This window comes from Empidonax traillii, unplaced genomic scaffold, assembly GCF_003031625.1.
Source record: "Empidonax traillii isolate 1590-97213 ecotype Southwest subspecies unplaced genomic scaffold, ASM303162v1 scaffold5:size3517227, whole genome shotgun sequence".
Classification (NCBI taxonomy): Eukaryota; Metazoa; Chordata; class Aves; order Passeriformes; family Tyrannidae; genus Empidonax; species Empidonax traillii.
In genome coordinates this window covers 1,346,380-1,372,152 of record NW_020955198.1, presented here as the reverse complement: position 1 = coordinate 1,372,152, position 25,773 = coordinate 1,346,380, and the positions used below count along the sequence as shown (strand labels likewise).

The following is a 25,773-nucleotide window of genomic DNA, read 5'->3' as shown; positions in this document are numbered from 1 at the left end:
GTGGATTTGCTTTGCTGCCTGGATTCTTTTCTATAAATAATCCTGCTACAGTAATTCTGTATTACAGATTTTTTTTTAACTAGGTAAGACATGAAGAATTAAATATGGTATCTTATACCTGAAGATGATGTGCTTCCAATATGGCTGACGATGCTGATGAGACGATAGGAGTGAGGAAGCTCTCCTGTCTGAATAAAAAAACCCCACAAAACAATTAAAGCTTTTAGGATTCACTTTACCATGTAGCTTATAGATAAGATGATTTGTACTTGTGATACCAGCTTTGGCCACTGTATTCAAAGCTGCAACCCAATCAAGGATTACAGAAACAGATACCCTGGTTCACACCAAACAAGGAGTCTTTCCAGAAGTGGGAAAAAGCCTCCCATCTTATTTAATCTTTCAGCAAGCCAATGAACATGCAAACAACCCACTCTGACCTCAGAACAGATGCTGACACGAGCTCTACACTGCAAAGTTCTCTAAACAACCATTTCCTGAGCGACTCCCACTGATGTCAGAGTTAATCCACCAAATAAACAAAAAAGCCAAAAAGGAACACCATGCTTACTTCTGAAGTATCAAAGAAATACCCTTGATAATGGTACACAGATTTAACAGCTGGTACCGGATATGTAGCCCAAGTTCTCTTGTCCTGCACCTGTAACATCAGGCAACACCCTCTCTGCACGCGGGAAACATGCTCTGTCTATTCACTGGCTTTTGGCTATTTTTTTGATCCTCACTGACCAGGAAATGTTACTGATACTCTTTGCTGACAATACACTTAAAACCTAACTCTTAGTTTAAGGGTAAGAAACTTGAAAAAGCATTGTAAGGAAATTGAAACTGTTCAAAGAAACTCCAGTTATTAAAACCTTTCCCCCTCAACACAGCACTCTTTCCACTGAGGCAAGCAGGCAACTTCCACAGTGCTGCTGCGTGGAGCCTGAGTGTGCCAGCGGCCGGCAGCACAGCCCACACTCAGGCGTCCCCAGTGGCAATAAGATCTTGCCACAACCTCTCAGTTCTGGTGGTTCACCACCTAGAAGCCCATGACTAAACTACCATGTAGTCCTCTCCTCTTTCTCTCTGTAAGTAAAAATTTCACAGAACCACTGCTTTATGTACACTGGAATGTTTCTGGTATAAAATTCAACATTACCCACATCTCAGAAAAACTCGGAAGGTCTCTGCAGCTATTTTTTTGTTTCGGTTTTTTGTTTCTTTTGAGGTTTTGTGGTTTTCTATGTGTTTTTTTTTTTTTTAATTAAAATAACACAATAAGACAGACTCTTATGGATAGAAATTTTTAATGATTTCACTGTTGAATATAAAAGACCTTTCTAGTCTCTACACCTGCTCTTTGAAACTATCTCCAACAATAGTAAAGAAGGGGCTTATTCCTTGGGTGGCTTTTGAAACCATAGATCATACCTCAGCATTTCTTTTCAGCTCTTCTGCTTCAGCTTCTGAATATTCCATGTCAAGAACATCCTCATTCCCAGAGTCTTCATCAGAACCAACGCTGTCCAGGAGAGAGCTGTTAAACTCTAGATAGCATGGAAACAATGATACTGTGTGAGATGCTGTGGAATTCCAACAGGTTCAGATATATCTACCACATAAACAGGCACAATAAAATTTCGAGCTTCCTTTCCAAGGAAAGCAGGAGCTACTGGAATTTCCAAATAAAAACTCTCTCTCTCCCTTCCCCAACTTGTCAGAGCAACAGTTAAGTATCTTGGAATTAATTTTAGCATCATCTCCCTCATACTTTTCCAAAAGGGCACTATGGCAATGACAGCTGGGTGACAAAAGAGCATTTAAACATCCAGTTGGCTCCAGAGCACCAGCAGGTTGCAGCCAGGAAAGACGTAAGAGCAGTACAGCCAGTCTGGTCAGTGAACTGCAAGTTTCTGCAATGAGAAGCTATGAATTACAGTTTCAACTATAAGTTGCATTAACAAAGTGCATTTTTGAATTAAAACTGGCATCAAAATGCTACTGCTGGCAGCAGGCATCTTTTCATTGTTTTCAATGGTAAGAAGGCTGCTCACCACAGGAACTTCCAGTTTGCTTGGCTGAGCAAAATGCAGGCAGTTTTCTGTAAAGAGCCGGAAGGCACCACTGCTCCCTGTACACACTGTTCCAAACTTCCTGGGGTTCTGCAGCTACCCAACTAATTTAAGATTTTGTACTGTACTCATTAGGAGAAGTAGCTATGCTTTCACCAGTTAAATTAAAGCTATGGAGTCCTGGGTGGATGAGAAGTTGAGATTAACCGGACACTGCCCAGGAATTTTTTCTGGTTTGTTTTCAAGAGACTGTAACGCCAGCTATGATGGAGATGTTTTGCCAAAGAGATTCTCACACTGCTTGTCCTGTTAAGTCATCAGACACTGGATTAGTATAATCTTCTTGGGAAGTTTATAGATTACTCCCTTTAACTGAGAAACCTTTGCTGCTGCTTTCCATGCTTATTTGGGCTGTAAATTAGACTAAGCCAAGAAACACAACCACTTGGGTAGGTTCTGCATGAAGCACTTGCCATGAGAATTGCTGAACGGCACTTCACCAATGGTCCCAGGATGATTAGCGGTTCTTTGGTTACAGCATCACTGGGATCCTTCATAAGACAAATGCTACCAGCTCTATGTTCAAGATTATGATCATCTCCTTGAACTGGCTGATGCCTTACAAATGAGACAGTAGGAAGGCAAGGCTCTCGTTTAAGCCAAGCAACTGCTAATCAAGAAGATGAAGGATTTCTAGTCTTGAATTCTTCCTCAGTATGAATCAAGGAAGACCTGAGAGGGACTGGGCACTCTGTCTGCCAGAGCTCATAACAGGGGATGCTTCAATCAGCATTCAACTTACTTCTCTTCAGAAGCCAACATGGGTTCATCCAGCAACGACTGAGGGCCTTTAAAAGTGCCTGAGCAACTACAAGTACTTTAACACAACACTTCACTCCCTCTCCGGAGCAGGAATTTTCTCTCAGTTATGCTTTGCTCTGCCAGATTGTATGAAATCACTTGCATGCCAGCCTCACACAAATGCTAAACAGTGCCTGAGGCCTACCCCGCTGTCTGGATTTGGAGAAGACAGAGATGTGTTTCGTGTTTCTTTTTTCACCCCCAACAGCCATACCTTGCAAGTGAGGTCTGTCTCCCCCCATGCTGCATAAGACACAATATAGCACTGATTCATTTGCCCAGGTAAGGCCAGTGCATTCATTAATCAGCACTAAAATATCCATGCAAGTAAGAAATAATCCTTATGTTCTGACTAGAGCCATTACCATGCTGGTTTTTGCAGGGAATACAAAATTTCAAGACCCATTATGCTCTCTCTAGATTATGTATTAATCACTTATTATATATGGTTCATATGATACATTACACATCAGTCTATATAACTCTGTATTCTAACTAAAGAGACTACAATAAGCCATTTTTCAGATTAAGTTTTTCCTGGCATTTGCTTTCACAACCAAGAAAAGCTGACCGTGAACAAAGCCAAACACAACAAAGCACACACCAAAAGAACATGAATCCCAGCTGTCCTACTGACACTCAGGAGCTGCACTCGTATGCACAGATCAATTTTCCCTCAAAAGCAACATATTGGAAGAAGTTAAATAAGTTTCACCTTGTAGACTTAATTCCGTGGCTCGTTTGAGGTCATCATCCTCTTTTTGTTCTCGTGCCTCCTAATGGGAAGAGAACAAAACTTAGCTCATTGAGACATTTCACTGTTTAAAATTCTTGTGGTGCTCTTTTTCCATTGAAACTGTGCTGCTCTGGTTTCTACAACAAACTTGACATTGTAAATTAAAGGTTCTGTGTGAAGGAATGTTTGCAACCAGCGAGTCCAATGTTCCTGTGCAACAGAACCTGGGACAAACCTTCATTAAGGCTTGTCAAAGCTCCTGAAGTTTGGTATGCAGCAGAGCAAGTCTCGAGTAACACCAAATGCTTTCCCTGGATCATTAATTTGAAAAGCATCTGAATGAATTTGCAACCCTTCGCTAAGGAAAGCTGTCACTTATGCACAAAGCTCCTCACATTTTGGCAAAATTTAGGCTTCTGCCTAAAGCCAGCTGAGGACAGAGTCATTAAATCCTGACAGATTTTATTATTTGTAAGCCATTTGAAAGTAGAGCCAGTGGTTCTATGTAACAGGTGTATTCACAAAGACAGGATGCAAAAAGACAACACTTAACAACCAGGTATTAAAAATATTACCATGACCAAGTTGCAAAGAAACCTCAAGTCAACAAACACTTTTAATGTTTGAATAACATTATGCCCCTGTTCCTCCCACCACTCTTGAAAAGCCCAGAGCTATAGCAAGCCAGTCAATAATATTTAATGAGCTGGTTTCTTAATTCAGGATTTGAATGCTTTCAGCACACCTGAACGCAGCACCCCAACTATGCATTTCAAATCAAGATAACCACAGCTACCATATTTCCATGCCCAAGTCATTAGAATAGCAGATCTTTGCTTCAAAACTGTAGCAGAAACAGACTCAAAGGGCAGTTTTACATTATTAGCATGAGGCCTTTTATCTCACTATTTCTAAAGCATTTGGGAATCTTTGTTAAACTACTCAGCATCGCTGAATCAAAGCTACATCTGGCATGGAACATACCAACCAGCACCTCATAATGAATAATGGGAGAGAAAAATCCAAGAGCCATGGAAACATCAGATCTCATAAGGAAAACCATGACAGCTTTGGTATTAATAGAGAGCAGACAAGGGCACCTATTTAAAGAAAGACCTGGCTAAGTGCTTGATTCATTCCCAGTGGCTTGGTTAAAACTTGTGGAAATCAGTTACAGATCTTGAAATTCAAGTGGAATACAGATGGTTAGCACACAACCCAAGCTCCCCATTCTTTCGTAGTCCAATTTAAAGGACTCGCTTTAGACTAAATTATTTGCGATCCTTTCTCCAATTTACTAAGAGGGAAGGATCACATAAATGCTCAGTTCCTGTACTCTTCACTAAGCCCCCGAAACAAGGCCATGAGGGACACATCTTTAACCTGACCCAACATGGTCGTTCTTAGCCTTGGCTTTGAAACCTCCCTCTTTCACCAAGTCTTGACATGACATGCCGCAAGAAACTACTTCCAGGGAAGCTAAAGGTGGGCTGGATCCTTGGTGACAGAGTACGAGTTTAGTTCAGTTTATCATTGTTTTTAATATAATGTGACAAGCCAGTGTATAAAAGTCCATGGAAAGCTTTGAGAAATCTGTGGGTCTGTAACGCGATATACAGTTTTCAAAGCACTTACAAAATGTGCCCAGATGTATCCAGTGTCGTCACTCTACTGACACTGGAGCTGGAAGAAACCCAAACTTTTTCCCCATCTGATTATCTCAAAAAAGCAGCAGAATGCCCTTCAGTAACTGCCTGAACACAGGCTTTTACTTTAGCTGTCAGGTTTCCAGCATTGGGAAAGGTAACTCAAGGAAAGAAATTTTATTTCTTACTTGCTCTTGAAGGCTTTGAGCCAGTGCCTGCTGAAGTTCTTGTTCTTCCCTCTCTCTCTCCATATCATACTGCTGCAGCCAGTCAACCTCCCCCTGGGAGCCTTCTGGAGTTTTGTTTTCCTTATTCTCATCGAAATCTTTAGTTATCTCTGTGAAATTGGCAGGACCTGAAGAATCAGAAAGTACAGTTATGCTTTCCCGGGTCTTCTGTTTGTAACCAGCTAATTCCTCCTTAAATCACCACAATCCTTGCAGCACAGTGACATCTATTGACAGAGCGAGCTCACCAGCCATAACCCCCCCCCCCCACATGAGTCAAATGGAAAAAGCTGCAAAGCACAGTCTTATAACCATTTTAACTGGCACACAACATACCATTTGATTAATCCCTGTACCTGTTTTTAGCCTTTTATGTTCATTCAGAAACAGCAAGTTTAACTGAAGTAAGAAGCCACACACCACTAGATTTCTGCAGCCAAGAAGCTGATAACTGAATTTCTCTATAAGAAACTCTGGATTATAAAAATTTGCATTGCATATTATCCCTCCGAGTACTATAGATGAAGCCACAATTAAAGCCAAATCATAGGCTAGATGGAGAAAAGCACAAACCTCAAGAACTGTTTAAATCTGGCACCTTTTCCTTCAGGTAAGAACCTCAGTCTTGTGAACACTATGTATAGCTTTAAAAGTGCACGAAGATTATAATTTTTCAGTTCACTTTTAAAGTGAACACTGTGGCAGAAGTGCTTTACAAAACCTCTGGAATGAACATTCATTCAACCACTGCAGGTGCAGGACGCTTTGATTCTCCCACTTGCTTACAACTGGATAAGTGTCAGGACCTGCTCCAACTGCTATCATAAAGCAGCATGTGAAACTTCATAGTTTTGCCCTATGCAGACTTCAGTATCTGCTGATTAGTTATTAACAAGGATAACACATGGCAGGTCTTAGTATCTGTGAACCCTAAACACAACACCACCAGAACCACAATCCATCAGTCTAATCCTCTTCAGATGGAAACCAAAACATGACCTTTGAAAACTTCCAATGTATAAAGGAATATAGAACTTCTATTAAACATTTTTGCTTAAGTGCCACAAAAGAGCCTTCAAATAACTACATTGTACTTTCCAAAGAAAACACGGAGAGAGATACCTTTATGTAGCCACGTTCTATCACGGTTCTTTCTCTCACACCACCACAAGCAACATTAGTGTATATAAAGGAGGGCACAAACCAGGTTAAGCACAGACTTAGTTTTCTTACACATTGCCTTCCAACATCAAGGCTGTCAAGAGTTGTCCATTGAAACAAATGTAATTTTTGGTAATAATGGGGTATTTTGTTGTTAATATTTAACCTCCTGGCTATTAGATGATAAGAGCATATTGTCGGTCTGGTTTTCCACACTAGCAAAATTTGAAACCCATTCTTGCACACCAGCCTGTGAACACTGCTGTTGTGCTGCCCAGGCTGCAACAGCTACAGAAATTAAAATACTTTCTGAAAATACTATCTGAAAATACTTCAGTGGAGGATTCAGTTCTAGACATCGTCAAATCCTAGTACAGTGAAGTCTGGCACAGGAATCTGCAGAGGTATGTGATAATCAATAGAGAAAAAATGGAAATTAACTCTGAATCAGATAGGTGACAGGTATACAAGAAAATAAATTTCCACAATTAATTAAATGCTTTATATACATGGAAAATGTAAGAAGGAAGTCAGGAATTTTCAGTAGTGCACTTGCATCCAGTTTCTGCCACCAGACATTACTAACATGATGCTATCAGTAACCTGCTTTAGCCCACTACAGTCCAATTAAGATGGTTACTTTGCCTTACCTGAGTCTAATGCTGTTCTGGGCTTCTCCATCTCCACAGATTCTAGGTTTTCCGGCGATTCCTGAATTTCATCATCTCCAAAACCAGTGTCTGGGCTGCTTGTGGGCTTATCTTCATCCTGGCTCACAGACAGAGAAGCTTCTCTTTTGCTAATCTCTAAGACAGCTGCTAGCAGCTCATCTTCGCTCATCCCATCAAAACCAGCATTACCCAGCTCAGGTTTATCACCCTCCATTTTACTTCTTTTTGAACCCTAGAGACAAATGGAGTTATGATTAAGTGCTTGAATAAACAGGTATATAACATCAGCTTTACAATTCTGTGGATTTTTTTTTTTTTTTTAATTTTATTAACCCCAGGGAGCAGGAGCTTGGCTCCGTAAACAGTCAACAGATAGTTACATGAGACTCAATGAAGAGACAACCTTTGTAGCTACACTCACTCCAAGGAGTAATATTTAAATATAAACTATAACCAGTTTTTACAGGCCCTGTGGATTAACATACACAAGATAACTCTTTCCTTCTCCCTCCTTTCCTTCAACACAGTTCCCCCTTTAGGTCCTGATGAATCCTCAAGCCCCTGGCAAGTCAGTGCTGAGTTACAAGCAGGGAAATTGCAAGTTTGTTAACAAGCGATGAAGCAGCACCATGACAATAACTCTACTTGAATATAGGGACAGGAGGATAGGAACTGAAATTGGGCTGGTATGAAGAGCAATTAAAATTAGGTTTGGTGCTGCAGACTTGCCATATGACTGCAAACTAAGCAATAAAACAGTTAAACAAGGAAAGGGAGGAATTATTCTTTCCCAAGGAGAACAGAATAACTTTAAATTGGAAGAAAGAAAAAAAAAACTTTGGTATTAATTTGAAATTTTTTATAGTCATTTTCCTAAAACTGATGCTCATCAACTCCTATAACCATGGTGGTTTGCAAATAATAACTTCAATAATTTTGATATTAACTGTTAATCAGAGGTTAACCCCCAAGTATGCATATTTACACAATTACACTATTTACCACATGCTTAGATTTTTTTTTTTCCATATTATGTTTAAAATGGACTAAGATAGAAACTATTAGAATGTTCTTCTCCAGGTCTTATTCCAAACTGCATTTGGATGGATCTCGGAACTTTGTTAAAATGAACAAAAATAAATTTTTACTGCTTTTTATTCAAATACAGCAAGCTTTTATAAAGCAAACTGCCTTATCAAACAAGATTAGCAAACGAATTAGCCAACTAAACTTCTTGTTCTAGATATGATGCCCTGCAAGAATTAGAAGCAAAAAATTCAAACCTCTCTCCTCACAGCTATTCATGCCCTAAATAAGGAAAGCAGAGGACCTACTACTTAAGCTTTTTGATTTCTCTCTCTGTAGGCTACCAACATCAAAACTGGTTTATCTCTTCAGCAAACCCTAGTTCCAGGCTCTCTGCCAACAACTACCACTAATTCAGTGGTCAAACTTTAAAGACTTGGCAGCAGCATCTGTGCATTATTTGAATACAACTTTTCTACTAGACATTATTTGCATAGATTTAGAATAGATTAGGCTTTAAGACAGGCTGCTTTAAATAAGCATTTTTAAGAAGTCCTTCAAATACTACTATATCTGCAGAGATCACAGGAGTTGCAGCTCTGCCCTGTTTAGCTGGATAACTGCTATTTGCCCCTACAACCCACAGCTGTATAGAGATGCTACTCCAGCCGTTCTCCCACATGGCAGGGATGTTTTGCAAGCAGTGCCTGGCTGGGGATGTCCTGGCCATACAAAGTGACTGCCAAGCCCTTAATGCTTTTCCCCATCCACATCTGCTATGAGAATCACATCAAGGGAAATGGTGCAGCAGAAGTACTGCCACTTCCAAGGACCAGGACCAGGTCCCCCAGGACAACACTGAGAAGGTCAGAGGTAACAGATGGTTGGTCATGCCTGTGGTTGAGAAGCGGCCAATGTGCATGGCCACAGGATAACATCACTTATGTGGAATCATCACCACCACTGCCTCTTTCCCACAACAGGCTGAAAAGCCTGTAGTTAATCTGTTATTCAAATTAATAGGCTTTATTCCCACAATTTCTGCACTCACAGGGCTTGTGTGATAGAGACTACCCACTGTTCCTCACAAACAAAACTCAAGGGATAATAAATTAGGACAGTTTGAAACACCTTTTCTATACATAAGAGGGACTTCAAAGACAAGCTCATTTCCTTCCCCTAGCCACAGCCAGGTACAGATGTGCCATGCAGGATAGCAGTCGCCTACCCCGTTCCTGAGATCTTCAGAAGGGGTTTTCTGCTTTTTCCCCAAGCAATCCATTCCATTCCTACGTATCCTGAGCATCAGGAAGTGTTCCCTAATATTTAATCTAAAAACTACTGTCTGCAATTTAGTCTATTACTTCTTATTCTATCCACCATAGGCATGGAAAACAGCTCAAGTGTTTCTACTAATTTTGTTTCCTTCCTTGAAGATACAAGCCTTGCTTAGGTTTCTCCTTAAACTAAGGACCAAACCAAAGACCACTTGCCTGCTCTTTCTCCTAAAATCTCCCTTTTAAGACCTGTGACCATTCATGTTCCCCTCCTCTGGCCCCTTTTCCAACCGATCTATAACTCTTTTCAGTCCAGAACCCAAAGATGGATTCAGAACTCCAGCTAAAGCTCAATGCTGAGGAATAAAGAAGAGTTCCTTTACACAATATGCAGGCTATGGCTCTGTCGAGATACTTTTGCTTTCAACCTGCCTGACCTTGTGTCCTTTCATGCCCCTTCTGAAGCCCGCTGCCTTCCCAGCTGTTCCCATCCCACATTTACAATTGATTAATCCTGCTAAGATTAGCACCTTTAGCCTGTTCCTACCGAACAACCCCTCCTATTTTTATACAGTTGCTCAGATTTGTCAAGATCATTCTTAACTGTAGTTTTGAGCTTCATCAAACTGGCAGCCCTTCCCAGCTCTAGATCTACTGAAAATTTAATACTTAGTATCTATTTTATCATTTATTAAATACCGCATCAGGATCCTCCCTTGGTTTGATCTTCCCATCAGATCAGAAACTGTAGATATCTTCCTCTTGTTACTTAATGCTATTCATCCAGTTTTACACCTGTCCTTTAATGTCATAATCAAAACAAGTCTCTGCTTGATTAAAATAACCCTATGAACATTGTCAAAAGCTTTAGAGAAGCAGAGATGCAGGACACTTGTCCTAAGCACTAGGCCTACAACAGTCTTAACAGAAGAAAGTGGTACTGCAAGATAATCCTCTAAGCTGCTTCTTTTCCCTTCTGGATCATCATTTCTTCCCACAGAACTCATCAACCTGCTAATAACACTGCCCTGACAGAGGTAAAAAAAAAAAAAAAAAACCAAACCAAAAAAACAACTTGGCAACATTAACACTAGTCACAGGGAAGAGCTCAAAGGCAATTTGAAGTTAACTGTGCCATTACACCAATGAGCTTGGTCTCTTCACACTTCTGTGGGTCTGCCTCCAAAGGCTTTAGCTTCAGATTCTAAAAGCATTTAAAAAGCCACACTTGAGAGGGGACACAGATTGGATGTGCACGAAATTCTCTCAACTGAGTACTTTGCTTAACTCAACTTGTACTGGATCTAATTTAATCACGGGCTTTACTGCATAATTTTATTATTGACAGCATATTATTAGTGAAAATTGCCTAAAAGACTGACCAAACTGCTAAGCAGCTTGTACACATAACCTGAAAACTCAAGTGCATTTGCAATGCAATTACCTCTGTTCCCAGTGGGAACCCAAGACAACTGTACAGAGAGGTCAATTAGCAAAGCACTCCCTTCCAGCACTGCAGTGCTAATTAGGAGAAAACCCCCTTGTCTGACATCAATTTCACTCTCAGCTTATGCTAAAAAACACAGACCAGACATGTGCACATACAGGATCTAGTACATGAAAGTTTGTGGGGTTCTTCCCTTACCTTCTCTGGCTCTTCTTGCAGCTGTTGCTGATCTCTACTCGGTATGTTACACAACCTTTGGCTATGGGCAACAGAGCGTTTCAATGGCTCATCATCGCTGTCAGAATCTACACACAGTGTTGCAGAGCTCTTTGACTTGAAAGTGTATTTTCTGTAAAGTAAAAACATGGCTATAAAACTCCATAGCGTTGTAGCATCGTACAAATGTGTTTCAAAGTAACAATTACAGTACTACTTTCACACTGTACAATTTATGGAACAAATTGCAACAACTGATAGTGACAGTGTATTAACATAGCAGGCAGGGGTTTCAGAACAGCTCTATTTTACTGGGTAACTGACATATGTACTTTAAACCTGCAATAGCAGCTTACAACATAAAAGTTACTAAGTGCGTGGCTCCTACTTTTAAGGCCAAAGATTTTGCACTTTTATTACCTTGCAATCCCAGACAGTACTCATTTGAGTCAAGATCACACTAACACGTAGAATTTGGCATAAACCATTGGACTTCTCAAGTTTACTAAGCTGGACAGAGGACTTCCCACATCATTACCAGGATATAAAAAGCACAAATCTGCATAAGTTTTTCAGTTTTCCTGTTTGCTTCTTCATTAAGATAAATTCTTATTCTTCAGAACAAAAAACAGGAGAGTCTGGGGAAGTCACGATTTCTGCTGGATTAGTAAGTCTGGTCTTTAAGTATTCCACTATCCAAAACCATCCAGCGTGATATCACATTTTTCACTGTATCAAAAACTGGCCTTTCAAAAATGCCTATAAAACCCTATGCCCTCTCATCCTTGCAAGTAAACTTAAACTCATCACCTGTTCCAAACTCACACATTTTGGCTCAATAGAGTCAGAACAGAGAAAAGAGCTAGACTGCAGAATTTGAAACCATTTTCCTTCTTATATATGTGACTTGCAAACACAAGCACAAACTAGTGAGATAACTCACACTGACAAATTATCTATACAAAATATATCCAGCTGTCATTCTGATACTCAGTCTTCTGCCTGAAAAAATCATCTTTGCTTACCTGCAAGTCCCCAAAGGTTCTCAAAGGCAGTGCTAAGGTGATCATGCCAACTAGGCAAATTGTACCATTGACGTTAAGTTCAGCTAGCATGTAACACCAACAAAACTCAGATATGAAAAAAGACAGTAGCTGAAATAATTTACTACAACATAAAAAAACAAAAAAACCTAAAAGAAAACAAATACAAGTGGTGGAACTATTAAAAAAAAATTTTAAATGCCTTTGAAATTATGCCATGAAACCCCAGGCCATGGACATTTCAGAGCTATAACTCACCTACAAGGTGTGGAAGTGCTTACAGTACAAGAATTCACCATTTGGGAGGCCTTCAATGGACGGGAACTATTAAAAAAAGTAAAGTATTTATTGCAGTAGTTAAAGTCTTTAAAAAATAAGTGTTTACTTGTCTGCTATGCATGCAAATTCATGACCAAAGAAACAAGTAGAATACCATTATGTACTTGCTAATTGCATACATTTACAGTAATAACTTCATCATGCTATAAATAAACAACAGTTGTGCAAAACCATATATAATCCTTTAAACTTGATTCACTTCTTAGCAATGCACCCTTAGGGACAAGCTCACAAATTAAAGGCTCTGAGCTCCCATGTCAAGACAACCCATTCTTTATTTTTTATTCCCACCAACATTTGAGTTCCTGCTCCCAAACCACAGTCTCCTCCTGCTGTCTGGATCAGCCGGTTTTCTGGCATATCTCACGTCTTCATTTCTCCTTCCTTACCTAGATTCTTCTAAATAAGCTTCCTGCTCCATTTAATCCTTTCATGGGTTCCTTTAAAGTCCATCATTATCACTACACACCTACCCAACAGATGGTAGCCAATGCAGAAATATTTTCTAATCTTCCCCTTCAAACTAGGGGAAATTTCTCTCCAGCCTAGTCACCCTTCCACTCCCTGATCAATCACAATGGTTTCAGTGACTAAAAAAACTCCAAAACATTGTAAAGCTACTTCGAACCTACTCTCAAGTATTTCTCCTCTGGTCAGCATAAGCTGCTTGTTATGTTTGAGATAAAGAAACTCTTGGGAAACATTCACTTAAATCTCAAACACCACTGAATGTTCAGTACAATATGACCTGCCACACTGCTGAACATACACACCAGATGTCCCCTAACCCACTATGGACACCCTGGCTATTTCACCAGGCAGGGGCTACAGGAGACCCGGCAGTTTCTTCTTCCTTATTCTGCCACAGACTTCCTATGTGACAATTGGCACAATTAATCTCTTTGTCTAAGGACAAGCAGCTGTACAGAAATAACTGTCACAGGGAAAATGAGAGAGTATTTTCAGCATGTGAAGTGCTCAGATACTACAGTGGCACAGTAAAACCAATGAAAAATGAATGACAGCACAGGAGGTACAAGTGGAAATTTGCAGAAAAACGTGGGATGTTATGTCTTCTAAGCAGAGTTAAGCATGCTGTGAAGGGAAATATAATCTAGTTTATTTTAGACTGAGTGGCACATATTTTAAAAATTACTAACTGAAGTGTTCTTAAAAAGATTATAAAATTATTTTCAAGGGTAGTGAAGAATATTACCTTACCAAATATTCTCTAGATAATGCCCAACCACCATGTCCTACTGCTTCTATGTTTCCTTTCTATACTTGTTCTCATGATGGCATCATTACAAACTAGCAGCACACACCTGAAACTGAATAATTTTAATGTTTCCTTGCCTAGACATCTGGTGGAGGAGATCTGACAACTGCCTACCTTGTGGCATACATGGTTAACATGGCACGCACCAAAGCTGTAGACTTACATGGCAGAATGGACGCTCCATCCCAGCGTCAGTGGCAGCCTGGTGCTTTCGGTACAGTGGGAAAGCAGGGTTAAGTATCTCGGAATAACCACCTGCTGCCCAACTTTATGATTGAGAGACAATGCTACATTGAAGCTGTATCGTTTCAGGTGAAGAATCAGGACCCTGAGAATGATGAGAGAAGGACAAATGTTAATTTCAAGGAAAAAGTCAAAGAAAACTATTCAAAATCCAAGTAAACCTGTTCACCAAATGCATTTTATCATTACAGGCAAGAATGCTAATAAATCATTCCTAGACATTCAAGTCTGTGATGGAGAGATCACACAGAAACCCCAAGAAAAGGGGAAAACTCAGTTCTCCTTATATATTGACAGGGAGGAAGAAAAAAGTACTGCAGAGGGTTCCCAAGAGAGATTCTTTAGAGGAAAACTGAAGACCAGGATGAAGGTGCACCTGCAGACAGTAGTTTTTCTCACAGGCTGACCACTGCACGTGCATTTCCCAGCTTTACTCTTTGAGGGACTTCTGCTTGCACTTTTGTAACATATCCTTCCAGCAAGGAGAGGAACGGGTGTAGACATTTACCTGGGAAGCCTGTTGAACTTGTGTGTGACAACAGCAGACTTTCCATTGCACTTCTCACAGGAATACTCAATCTCCTCAGCCTGTTGAAGGGAGCAGAGAAATCACTCGTGAAACAAAAGACACATCAAACAGATCTCAGCTGAAAGCACATTGTTTTTGGCAGTCATACAAACTCTTCAAAACAGCAGTAATACTTAAAATTATAATCACCTTCAACATGACCTAATAAGATGCCATCTAGTAAGAAAACAGGTAGAAGGGTTTAAAATTTGACAATGTATCCACTAATACAGGTGGAATTTTTCCTGTAAGTCTATTGTAGATCAGTGAATAAGCCACTTGTTAAGACAAATTAGCTTCTAAAGGGAGCGGTCAATCTTGTGAGGTTTACAGTTTTCTCTCCCTTATGCAGGATTTGCTGGGGTTTTTTTCCTAATAATCTATGGTGGAGAATGGTGCCATGAAATTTTCTCCCTCTTGTTCAAAACTTCTGCTTTGTTCCTCAAAAGCTATCCTCATCTAAACTCATCAATGATGTGCTGCATGAGAATAGCGTTTTGAACAGACATCAAAAAGGGAAGTATCACTTTCCTGAAATTACAAGACTTGGCCATCAAAATTTCTACAGCTCTTTGCCTTAAATGAGGCCAAATGACATCACAACAATATAAGAATTTTTTTTAATCATAAGGTCTCCATCAGCTTTTAGAAGAATTAACCCGTCAATTATTCTATCTGTTGAGAACACTATCTACATATGGAGAAAAAACACAAGTTTGTCTTGAGATATGACAAAATACAACACTACCTCACAGACATAAGGCTCTTTTTTAGCTTTCAGGAACATCACCTTGAAGCTCTGCTTACAAAACAAGCATCCAAATATTACAGCTACTTCTTTTTTTAATTATTGCATCTCGTGACCTTTTTCCTCCACGCTAATTAAGGCCAGTACATAGGTTGTTGAAGCATCCTAGCCCAGGAGAGGAAGTAGCAATTCCTGAGTGATTATCTCAATCTGACAGCCTTTGTATTTGTTTATACATCAACTCTTTGACTACAAAATGGAGAAGTTTGCCTATTTCACACCAGTATTGTAAGGATCAGTAATTTCCGCACAGCATTTTACAATAGAAACTCCTGTATGCTATTAACGGACAAACCTCACGAAAGTGCAAAGTTCAGCTGTACAACCAAAATTTACATGAGACATAACCTACACATAATTCCACAATGAATAAAAAAAACAACACCTCAAACTACATACACGAAAAAAGAGGTCAAGAGAATCCTGGATCGATCGGGAAGGAAGCAATTTCTTTCTTCGAGGAAGGTCAATGGAGAGGTCATTAAACTGTTCTCGTTTAGTGACCGTTTCACCACACCTAAAAAACAAACATGCTTATGCAAGTCTGATGAAAAATAAACTTAATGACAACTCACATGTTTTAGGGTCAAGTAACTTCCCAGTAAATATATGCTTCTTGATCATCTTAATTTTACTCATCAAAATGGAACTGTTTAATGCTTATGACAAAGTTGGATCTTGGAATTTCTTTTTGATCCTTTAGAAGCTGAAACATTTGTGTAAGGATAAGAACAAAAACCCTCAGATTGCTTTGGAGAGGCAAGTGATCAGGTATACTCTAAGTGACTGCTTTGTAGCCAAACACCTCTTCTTTATTCACCATTCTTTGGAGAAAAGAAGTGAGACCAGCCCAGCAGAAGGGCAAGCCTCGAAATACTTTCAAACTGTTCTTAGAAACCAAATAATAAAGTCCACCTAAAAACCCACACCAAACAAAACCCCCTCTTTTTTCTTGTGCTTTGGTTTAAGGGAAAAATAAAAAACCACCATACAGTAATTTGTCTTCCACAAGTACATGCACTTTAATTTTTTTATGGAACTAATGAAGTATACACAAACTAATATTCCCAAATATCTGTGTTCATAAAAACTCTGAAATGGAGCATACCATATGGAAATCTACTGCACAGGTCATATGCAATGAATGCCCAGACATACTGGTTTACATCTTTCTCTGCTATAACATAGAAACGCAGAAGAAAATGCCATTCCCTGGAAGGCCTTAGGAAGAACAAATTAAAAACATGGCTTCCCTTTTTTTTCCCCCTTTTTTAAAAAAAAAGAATTTTCAGCCATTACTTGGCTGAAACCCTCTTTTCTCCCTATTCTTATACAACTGGTACACAATGAGCAAAGCACAAAAGTTTTCCACTGGATATTTAATGAAGAACTAGGGGGTATGAGACTGTTCAAAGAAGGCCTGTAGCAGCAGACAGTATGGTGTGAGCTTTACAGCATTTCCAGATGATAGGATATTTTTCTAAATATCTAGCTTTGGATAAAACATAGTTCTTAATTCTGGCTATAACCTGCAGATGAAGTCACATCACATGGGAACACTTCCTAGTCTTTTGTGACAAAAGCTGTCAAGCACACTTACATTTTGCAAATGATAGAGTGCTGAACCTCAAACTCCAAGTTGCTGATAACGGGACATGTATAAACTTTGGTGGCTGAGAGGTCATCAGAAGCTCGTCCTGGTGAGTTTTCCTCATTAGGGGCTGGTTCACTCTTCCAAGTTTTGTTTAACTTTTCCATGTCTTCCTTCAGCTGATCCAGACACTGGCTCAAGAACTCATGTGCATCCTAGACACCAGGTCAATGCAACAAAGTGATTTTGTACAATTTCATTCAGTATCTTTTCTCAAACACACACAGACTGGGGAAATTACGTTTAGTTCACTGCTTTCACCAATACTAAGGCAGTTCTGCTCTAACAAACAGCAGCAATCACTGCCATTCAATTAAAAGCCCGTGTCACTGTCAAATAGAGTTGAAGCTTGACAGACGTTCAAACCAGTCCAAACACTGAACAAATTACACGTACCTGTTTCCAGGCAATATGGTACTTACATTCTGCATGTACCCAGAAAATCTCTCTGCAGTAGCTGAAATGGCACTTTTCACCTTCTTGAGCAGCTCTTTCTTAACCTCAGGGCTGCAGACATCCTTTTTAGCAAGCAGATGGGCAAAACGTCTGCAGAAGTCAAGGCAATGAAACACTGATTGGTTTTCCAGGACTTCACAGAAACGAAACAGAACTCATGATACCTCCTTTTAAGAGTTTCTAAAAGCTTTCCTCCTGTGATAAGTGGTTCAGGTGTTCTGTATGAAAATATCCCATATATAATTAACCTTTTCCATTTCAAGTACTTTGAGATCTCATTTGAGGCCATCATCAAACAGGACCCAAATGACCAAAAAAAATATAACCACAGTTTTTAAATGTAAAGAGAAAAGCTTTATGAAGTTCTAAAAACTTATTTCTGCTCTATCTTTCATGAGAAACAACCCCCCGGCAATGCTTCTTGAAAACATTTCCACTGATGGAAGATACGAAATCACATGGGAGCAAAATCAGCAATATAAAATCATTAAATTCAACTTGCATTTTCAGAACAATTTCTATTTATGTTTTATTTTTGAACTTCCACTCAGTTTCAAGCCTTGGTTCTTTTAGCATTAAAAACATTACAACAGAGTAGAAAAAAGCTATAACAAAAAGAGCCATGAGGAGATCCTTGGTTCAATCTATGGATAGCACTTCTTGTAGCTTTGTTAAAAACCTGCTGAAATTGACTTTACCTGTGCCTCTCAGCTAACTGTGACTTAGTTATCTTTTACAACTGCTTTACAATTTCACAGGAAATATACACTGAATATATTCCAAGCACAAGTTTTGGTCATGCTAGATACCCGAGAAGGTGATAGGAAGATGTCACATTCCAGGAATTTAAAAAAAAAAAAACAAAACAACCCAGAGTTTTTTTTGTGGGCAGAGAAAACCTGTACAATGCCCTTGCACACCAAAACAACAACTAATACTCAGTTTCCCAAAGAATCTGGTCAGTTCACTGCAGCTCAACAAGGTTCTGCTATTCTGCTGAGCTCCAGGAACAGAGTGTGCTGCCCTCACCCTCTACAGCTGCTCAGTGAAGCATGTTAGGAAACCACAGTGCAGTTGGTAGGCAATCACTGTTCAACCACAAAACCAACCATCAGGTTAGATGATACACCCAAACCATAAGAAGCCCAAGTAGATGCTTTGAGCATCAACTCTGACTTGTACTCCAGCACAGGATCACACACTGCCCTCCATCAGAGGATCCACAGCACAGGCAGTACCCACCCATTAGGTATGAGGGGCACAACCTACAGGGGTCTTTCTACAAAAACTAGGGAAAGGACATTTCTAGAGGCAGGTGGAACAATCTCTGATCCCAAGTAGTATAGAAAGAGTTCAAGAGGACACAGCAAAAATAGAAATTACCCCGAAAGATATAAAAAACTATGAAAAAGAAATGGTTCTTGTAATCCTGCATCTTAGTGACAGAAAAGAAACGAGGTACACAGGAACAAATACAATAAAAATCCCAAATGGCAGAGATGGGGGTATGTGCAGCAAACAGCAGCTTGTCTTTCTGACAGGTGTAAAATGGAAACTGAATGGCACAGCAGTTCAAAATTTCAAAGAGAAAAGAGAGATGGATATATTGCAGAAACCTTTGGAGTTTCTTGATGTGAGGTGTGACTGAATTAAGATCTCAGCTGAATTTAGAGACAGATTAAGTATGCAAAACTTGAGCACTTTCCACAGCTACTAAACAAAGAAATTTTTCCAAAAAGGCATAAGCCCTCCTATACCAGGTGAAGTTAGTGAACAGCTTAAATCCTAGCTGGCAAAGTTTTAAAAAGAAGGGTTTTTTACATCTAATTTATTTTGCAATTTCTTACATTTTCTTCTGAAGCACTTCACTCTGCCACTAGAAATACAGTAAAGAAGGCATGTAACTCACTATTACAAGTTTTAAGAGCCTACTTCCTATTTCAAAAGTAAAGCTCCAAAATATAGAGAGCTCTAGGATTCCTTTTATTATCTATACATGCAAATGACCCTCTATAAAGGTGCCTCAGAATTACAAAATCAGTTTCTCAGTAATGAAGGAGAAAAAAGCCTTACCAGGAAGTGAATTTTACCTGATAAGTGCATTGAGTGGAATTTTTTTCCAGGGGATACCCTGCTTGAGCAAATCATTAGCAAAAGACTGAATTGAAAACAAGGACTGTAGAATGGCATTCATATAGCAGGTGTTCCCCAAGTTTGAAAATCTGAAAAAAAAAGAGTAAAATGAAACATGTTATGTTTAATGATTGATGCGCAAACTTGCCAGAGTTAAACACGGCACTACTAACATGTAGGACGTTCACCACAGTTGATTCTCACAGAGCTTCTTATTGGAGCTGTTCCCCAGCCCTTCAGACTAAACTGAAAACACATGGGAGGCAGCATTTACCAGGAAAGCAGCCACGGGTTTCTACGATCAAACTTTTAAAAAATGTGTATATATACATAAAGACAAAGAAATGAACCATCATTAAAGGAATGTGAATTATCCAAAATTATTTTATCTCTAAAATTCTCAAGAAGCGATTTCAAGAATACTTCTCCTCCAAAATCAGAAAAGTGTTCCCTGTCTCAGTGTTCAATAATTTCAGGATTATTTTTTAAATTAAATAACTCTACCAAGAAGTGTGCATGCTAGATAAAGAAAATTAAATTTACCCTTGCAATTGTTGTTGAGGGTGGGTGGAAAGGGGCACTCGGGGTTTGTTCCAGCCTGTGTAATCTTGATTAGATCTCATTTTTTTAACAGAAAGAGGGGCAGGCTGAGAAAGAAATCCCAGGCTTCTTTTGGCTGAAGAGGTCTGGCTGGATACAGTAGACCTAAAAACATAAAAAGATAAGAATGGTGTGATTTCTAATGCTCTGCCTTGAAGAACTATAGTCACTGGAATTGCATCACCATAGAAGACAAGGACTAACAAAGCCACACAAAATAACTGGCATGTATCATACTGAAATACAGGTTTGAGAGAGAGAATTTCTTTCCAGAGCACTTAAATACTTAGCTTGGTTAAACTTCCTTACATCCACAGGCGTGGAAACAGTGTAACCAAGTCTTTTGTCTTTTAGATATTTAACAATTCTCCACACTGTATGATGAGAGGAAGAATGATTACATAGCATGAGATCACCACTCCCAAGATATGCTAAAAATTCACATCTGGGCCAGCCAGAGTCTTCATTATCAGCCTCTTGTTCTTGTAACCTAATCACTCTGGACCACAGTTCCTTACATTCAAAGTATGGACAATGCCTCTTTTCTTCTTTAATCTTGTATCTCATCTCTCTAAGGCAGAGATCGAGAGTTTGATTGCACAGCACTGAACACAGAAGAATCCCAACCTCAGCAGGCTTCAGTACTACTAAAATACTTAAAATATAGAATTGCATGCCATTTATCTAAGTGGGAAAAATGAAAACAAGGATTTAGACTAAGTTTCAGAGTTTATATATAATTTGAACCATCTAGAGTCATCCATAATGACTATAACAGACTTGGGTGATTTTATAAAGTCTACTGCAAGCAGTAACTAGAGTTTGTAGACGTAACCAGTGCAATTGTAGCCACACAGAATATCTAGATCGCACTCCTGAAGGAAAGAAAACAACAAACCCATGTTATGCATATATGCACCATATAATCACCAACACACATGAAACTGAAGAGCCTAACTCCTCGGAAACAACTGCCATTTGCTAGTGAATCAGTCCTACCTGTCCAGGGTGGAACTGCCAGTGGAGTACTCTTTTGAAGAGGACCGACTGCTGTAAAAAGATGACGACTGCAGTGGTAAAATACCTTTAAAACAGAAAGACAGGCAGGACATTTTGTTCCAGGTTACACAGTTACTTATACAATATACAACTTGTTTGAAAGTATTTAGTCAAAAGGTCTAAAAATCCTCGAATATTGTTTTCCAGAATTGGTTGGGTGACTGCTAACACAAGTACTAATGTGAATATTAATCACATGTAAGTAAAAACATGCTGGAGTTTTAATTGAATTTAATACCATAATCTCCATCAAAGCCCAAGTGCAACATGAAATATTAACAAGTCTTTGAATGGTCTGAACTACTTGAAAGTTAATAACTATCTGACTCCTGTTCAAATAGACAAAGATATACATAACAGAAAACTCAGTACTAATTTCCAACACAGTGCTCTCAAAATTCAAGGTAAATATGCAGAAGTGAAAACAGCTTCTCTTCCCACTCCCAACTGCATTGTGTATTACTATATACTTGGGGCAAAATATGACTATTCCATTGTTATGATATCATTGTGCCAGATCCTGAGACTCTAATGCCTCAGACGGTGCCACATAAAAAAAAATGCTCTCAAGAGTCAAAAAATCACCTATTACGGTGAATCACAGGGTAACTTGGTTTGGATAATGAACAATCATTTGCTTCTCTCCCAGCTTGAGGTGGCTTGAGCCATGCAACTTTCAGAGATGCAGATATATGAAGGAAGTTTACAATACTGTTACTGAAACTTGTAGGTATATTCTAGACTCACAGACTTTAACTCTGACTCTTGAAGAGCAAACCAGATTTTCATCCAGAGGTAAACATTCACCTTACTGGCTGCTCCAGCAACTCATTTGTGCCCTCAGAGCTGCACTAAAAAAAGAATGCATCCACTAGCACTCTCCAAAAAATAAAGATCTTCAATGCATTTGTTTTTATGGAGAAAGAAGCTAAGTATTTATTCATAAAATCAAAGAACAGTGCTGCTTACTAGCTTATCTACATACTGTCAATATTTCTGTATTGTCTATAAAGGCTTCTCACACAACAGAACTTTGGTACAAACAGGATTGAAGTACTGGCCTAAAAAAACTCCCCCTGTAACTTCTAGGGAAGATATAAGGAAGCAAAAATAAACAGTAAACCATAAAACCAGAGACAAAACAGCCTACAGTTCACTTAGGCATTAATAGCAAAGGGAAGCTTTAAAAATAAACAAGAAAGAAAGCAAAAAGGAAATCCTTAGGTGTTTACAGAAATTCTCTCTCAAGGGGAAGGGCAGTTTGGAGCAGAGTTTGAAGCTGCTTGTTTGGGCTGGCATCAGCACCCAAGAACAAAGGTCATGGCCACATTAGAGCAGGACAGGCTTTGAAAATGAAGGCAAGTTGTTTGGGTCACATGTATGACTCTGAAGGAAGCAGGAAAGTTAGTGGCATAGAGAAAACAGATTAGGTAAAACCACTTCTGCAGCAATTTGCTAAACCAATATCAAAGAGGTAAAATCATACTGGTCAAAGGTAGGTATCATTAGGCTTTACTTTCATTTTTTTTACCTGATGTCCTATTTTCCTCAGCCTGCTTCAGATTCAACTGTTTCTCTCTGCTACTGTTCAAGTACTTCCATGCTGGATCACTCAAGGCTTTATTATTCCTGCAGAGAGAAGTGTGGAAGGCAGGGCAGTTATGGAAGACATGGGATATTCCTGCTTGATATTTACAACTTTTTTTAAAGCATTTCTCTCCTATCATCTTTGATACTTGACCTTGGAACAGCAGAACTTCACTCACAGGTAAGTTTAGCCAATTAATTTAAACAAGCCCTCTTACTCACTTTTAAAACACACGGAGCTTATTCTCCAAAGGGCAATTTCCCTTTATCAATTTTGTTTTGCAAAGGGTCAAAGGAAGTTCAATAAGGAAGGTACCTGTTGCTATACAAATATAGCACAAGACAATCCTGACATAACTGACTAAAGAAAGATGACACAAAATTTGCATGTGGCACTTCCTGCAAATCCACTGCTAGAGTAGTTTGTATTTCCCTTATTAAACCTGAACACATCCCTCATATCAGCACCCAATGTGTTCACAAGTTGACTGGCCTGTACCCTGTGGCTGAGGGTGTTCTTTTCCGAAAAACGTGTCCTTATAAATGAACAAGGAGTTTAAAAATCAGAAACAACTGTTACTTACGTTGAAGAATCATTCTCTTTGGGATAATCTTCACTCATTTCCGAACCAGGAGGTTGTGTTCTTTTCCTCTTCTCACTGACGACAGAAAAATTTGCAAAGTGGTCATTCATTCAGAAAGGTTAGTAAATTACTCTCTTCCAAGTTAACACAACTCCTCGATGCTTTCCATGCATTTTGGACCCATCTTCTGCAATCTCCACTTTTATAACATACAGAGAAGAATCTGGCCTGCCTGACTCTTAAGTTGTACTTAAAGCTCCAGTGCCAGTACCAGTCAGAGGCTACAAAAGCATGTGTTAGAAAGTAACAGCAAAACTAGAGGAAGAAATACCTTCCCTTCTTACATCTCAGTGTACTGAGTTCTACAGCTCTATGAAGAGCTAAATTTTAACAATATCACAATGAGAATAATTCTCCTACCGATTCTCCAACAAGCCCGTTCTGTGAGGGACCGATGATGCAGCAGATGCAGAAATGTTCACCCTGTTGCTTGGTGTTCCAGCTCCAGGAGAATTCTTAACAGAGCCCCTTGCTGGGGTGCCCAGCACCTTGCGAAATGTATTTTCCTCCTTACTTTCCACGGTCACTCTTTTAGGAGGAGTCTGCAAAACCCAAGTGGAAGGGCCCGAGGAGACGACCCAAGAGTGAAAAACAGGACCATTTAGTCCAAGCTATAATTTACACCACTGCTTTGATTGCTACAGTGTAGCATCCAAGAGAAGAGACATGCTACCTCTAATAGATTCAGACAGTTTAACACTAACCAGACACAGCTAAAGTTTTGACTGTATCAGGCAACTCCTAAGCATGAAACTCTATTGCAGTAACCACTTTCCTTTTCTAATGCTAAGTCAGCTGAACTTTAGCTTTTAAAATCTCCTTTACAATCTTTGACACTAGGCATGACCCAAGGCATGATTCCTAACTATCCCCAGATCAATCTTGGGTTGTTTTATGAAAGTTTTTTTAATAAAAAAATTAAAAAGCAGTATTAAACCCCATCTAATTAAAACAATGCCCTGACAGCCTTGGGCCAAGCAAGCCTCATGTGTAATACAATGGAAAGGGCTAATAATTGGTTGACTAAGGAATGTTGTTCAATCTTAGACTGAAAACTAAACATGTCTAATCTCACCAATGTATACACAGCCTTAAGTTTTTACTGTGAGATTGCCTTTAAGCAACACGTAAAATTTGTTTTGGAACAACGTCAAAAATAATCTCTTTCAGAGCAGTAATATAAGTATATTCACAGAGATAAAGTAAATTAAAGCTGGTAGATACTGGGTAGAAAAGGAAGAACAAAAATATTTTGAAAGAAAACCACTTCCGGGGAAAAGTCTGTGAAATTTACATAAAAATGTGAAGAACTGAATGCTACAAATTCAATAACTCTATTCTGATACAAAGTTGGGTCAGCAGCTTTTTGATACACATTTGGCTGCAGTCTGCTAAACTCATTAAGACCTATTGTGACTAACACATGGTTAGCTGATATGTAAGGTGTTCAGCATAAAAAAAAGGGAGATTCAGAACTATGTGAGAAGCAAGTCTTAATCATGTACTTTCCTTCTATTTATGCTTCCTCCCTGCCTGATAGTTTATATGTGAAGAACATATTCTGCCTTCCACAGCCAGACACTGACCTTTCTTACTCATACAGAAGATACGGTTCTTCACAAACAAGACACACCACTGCCAACCACCCTGTACACATTTATTCCAAGCTTTCTAGATTACAAAGGCTTTGGATGCAAAGTAAGTATTTACAGTGCTATTACAACGTACAATAAGAGAATGAGATGGGGAGAGGAATGAAATAAAATCAGAGAGGAAAAATTTGAACACTTAAACAAACCTGGTTCTCTACATAGGAGAATTGCCTGTTAGCTTCTTTCTGTGTGGTTCTGCTGCCCAGCACACCTCCAAAGCTGCCAGATCCTTGAGAGGGTTTCCCAGCTGACAGGAAAAGTACACAATATTTGATTTGCTTGTCATTTAACTGATTGGCATTCCTATTTGTAAAATGCTGTTTAGCTGGAGTTGATTTTGGAAAGGACATGCTAGATTTCTTGCC

At 39.2% G+C, this 25,773-nt stretch overlaps 1 protein-coding gene across 1 annotated transcript in view; it reads right to left on the bottom strand.

Annotated features, from left to right (window-relative positions):
* The window catches only part of USP37 (ubiquitin specific peptidase 37), a 34,902-nt gene that overhangs the window by 4,662 nt on the left and 4,467 nt on the right, over positions 1-25,773 (bottom strand). The window contains exons 3-21 of the mRNA XM_027879398.1: positions 25,555-25,655; positions 24,117-24,298; positions 23,697-23,771; positions 23,057-23,154; positions 21,466-21,550; positions 20,410-20,571; positions 19,824-19,955; positions 17,700-17,823; positions 17,227-17,432; positions 16,026-16,143; positions 14,759-14,838; positions 14,171-14,335; positions 12,648-12,713; positions 11,329-11,479; positions 7,360-7,612; positions 5,510-5,676; positions 3,655-3,715; positions 1,438-1,553; positions 119-188 (exon numbers count right to left, since the gene is read on the bottom strand). Coding sequence (XP_027735199.1) covers positions 119-188; positions 1,438-1,553; positions 3,655-3,715; positions 5,510-5,676; positions 7,360-7,612; positions 11,329-11,479; positions 12,648-12,713; positions 14,171-14,335; positions 14,759-14,838; positions 16,026-16,143; positions 17,227-17,432; positions 17,700-17,823; positions 19,824-19,955; positions 20,410-20,571; positions 21,466-21,550; positions 23,057-23,154; positions 23,697-23,771; positions 24,117-24,298; positions 25,555-25,655 — 2,412 coding nt within the window. The remainder of the gene's footprint in view (positions 1-118; positions 189-1,437; positions 1,554-3,654; positions 3,716-5,509; positions 5,677-7,359; positions 7,613-11,328; positions 11,480-12,647; positions 12,714-14,170; positions 14,336-14,758; positions 14,839-16,025; positions 16,144-17,226; positions 17,433-17,699; positions 17,824-19,823; positions 19,956-20,409; positions 20,572-21,465; positions 21,551-23,056; positions 23,155-23,696; positions 23,772-24,116; positions 24,299-25,554; positions 25,656-25,773) is intronic.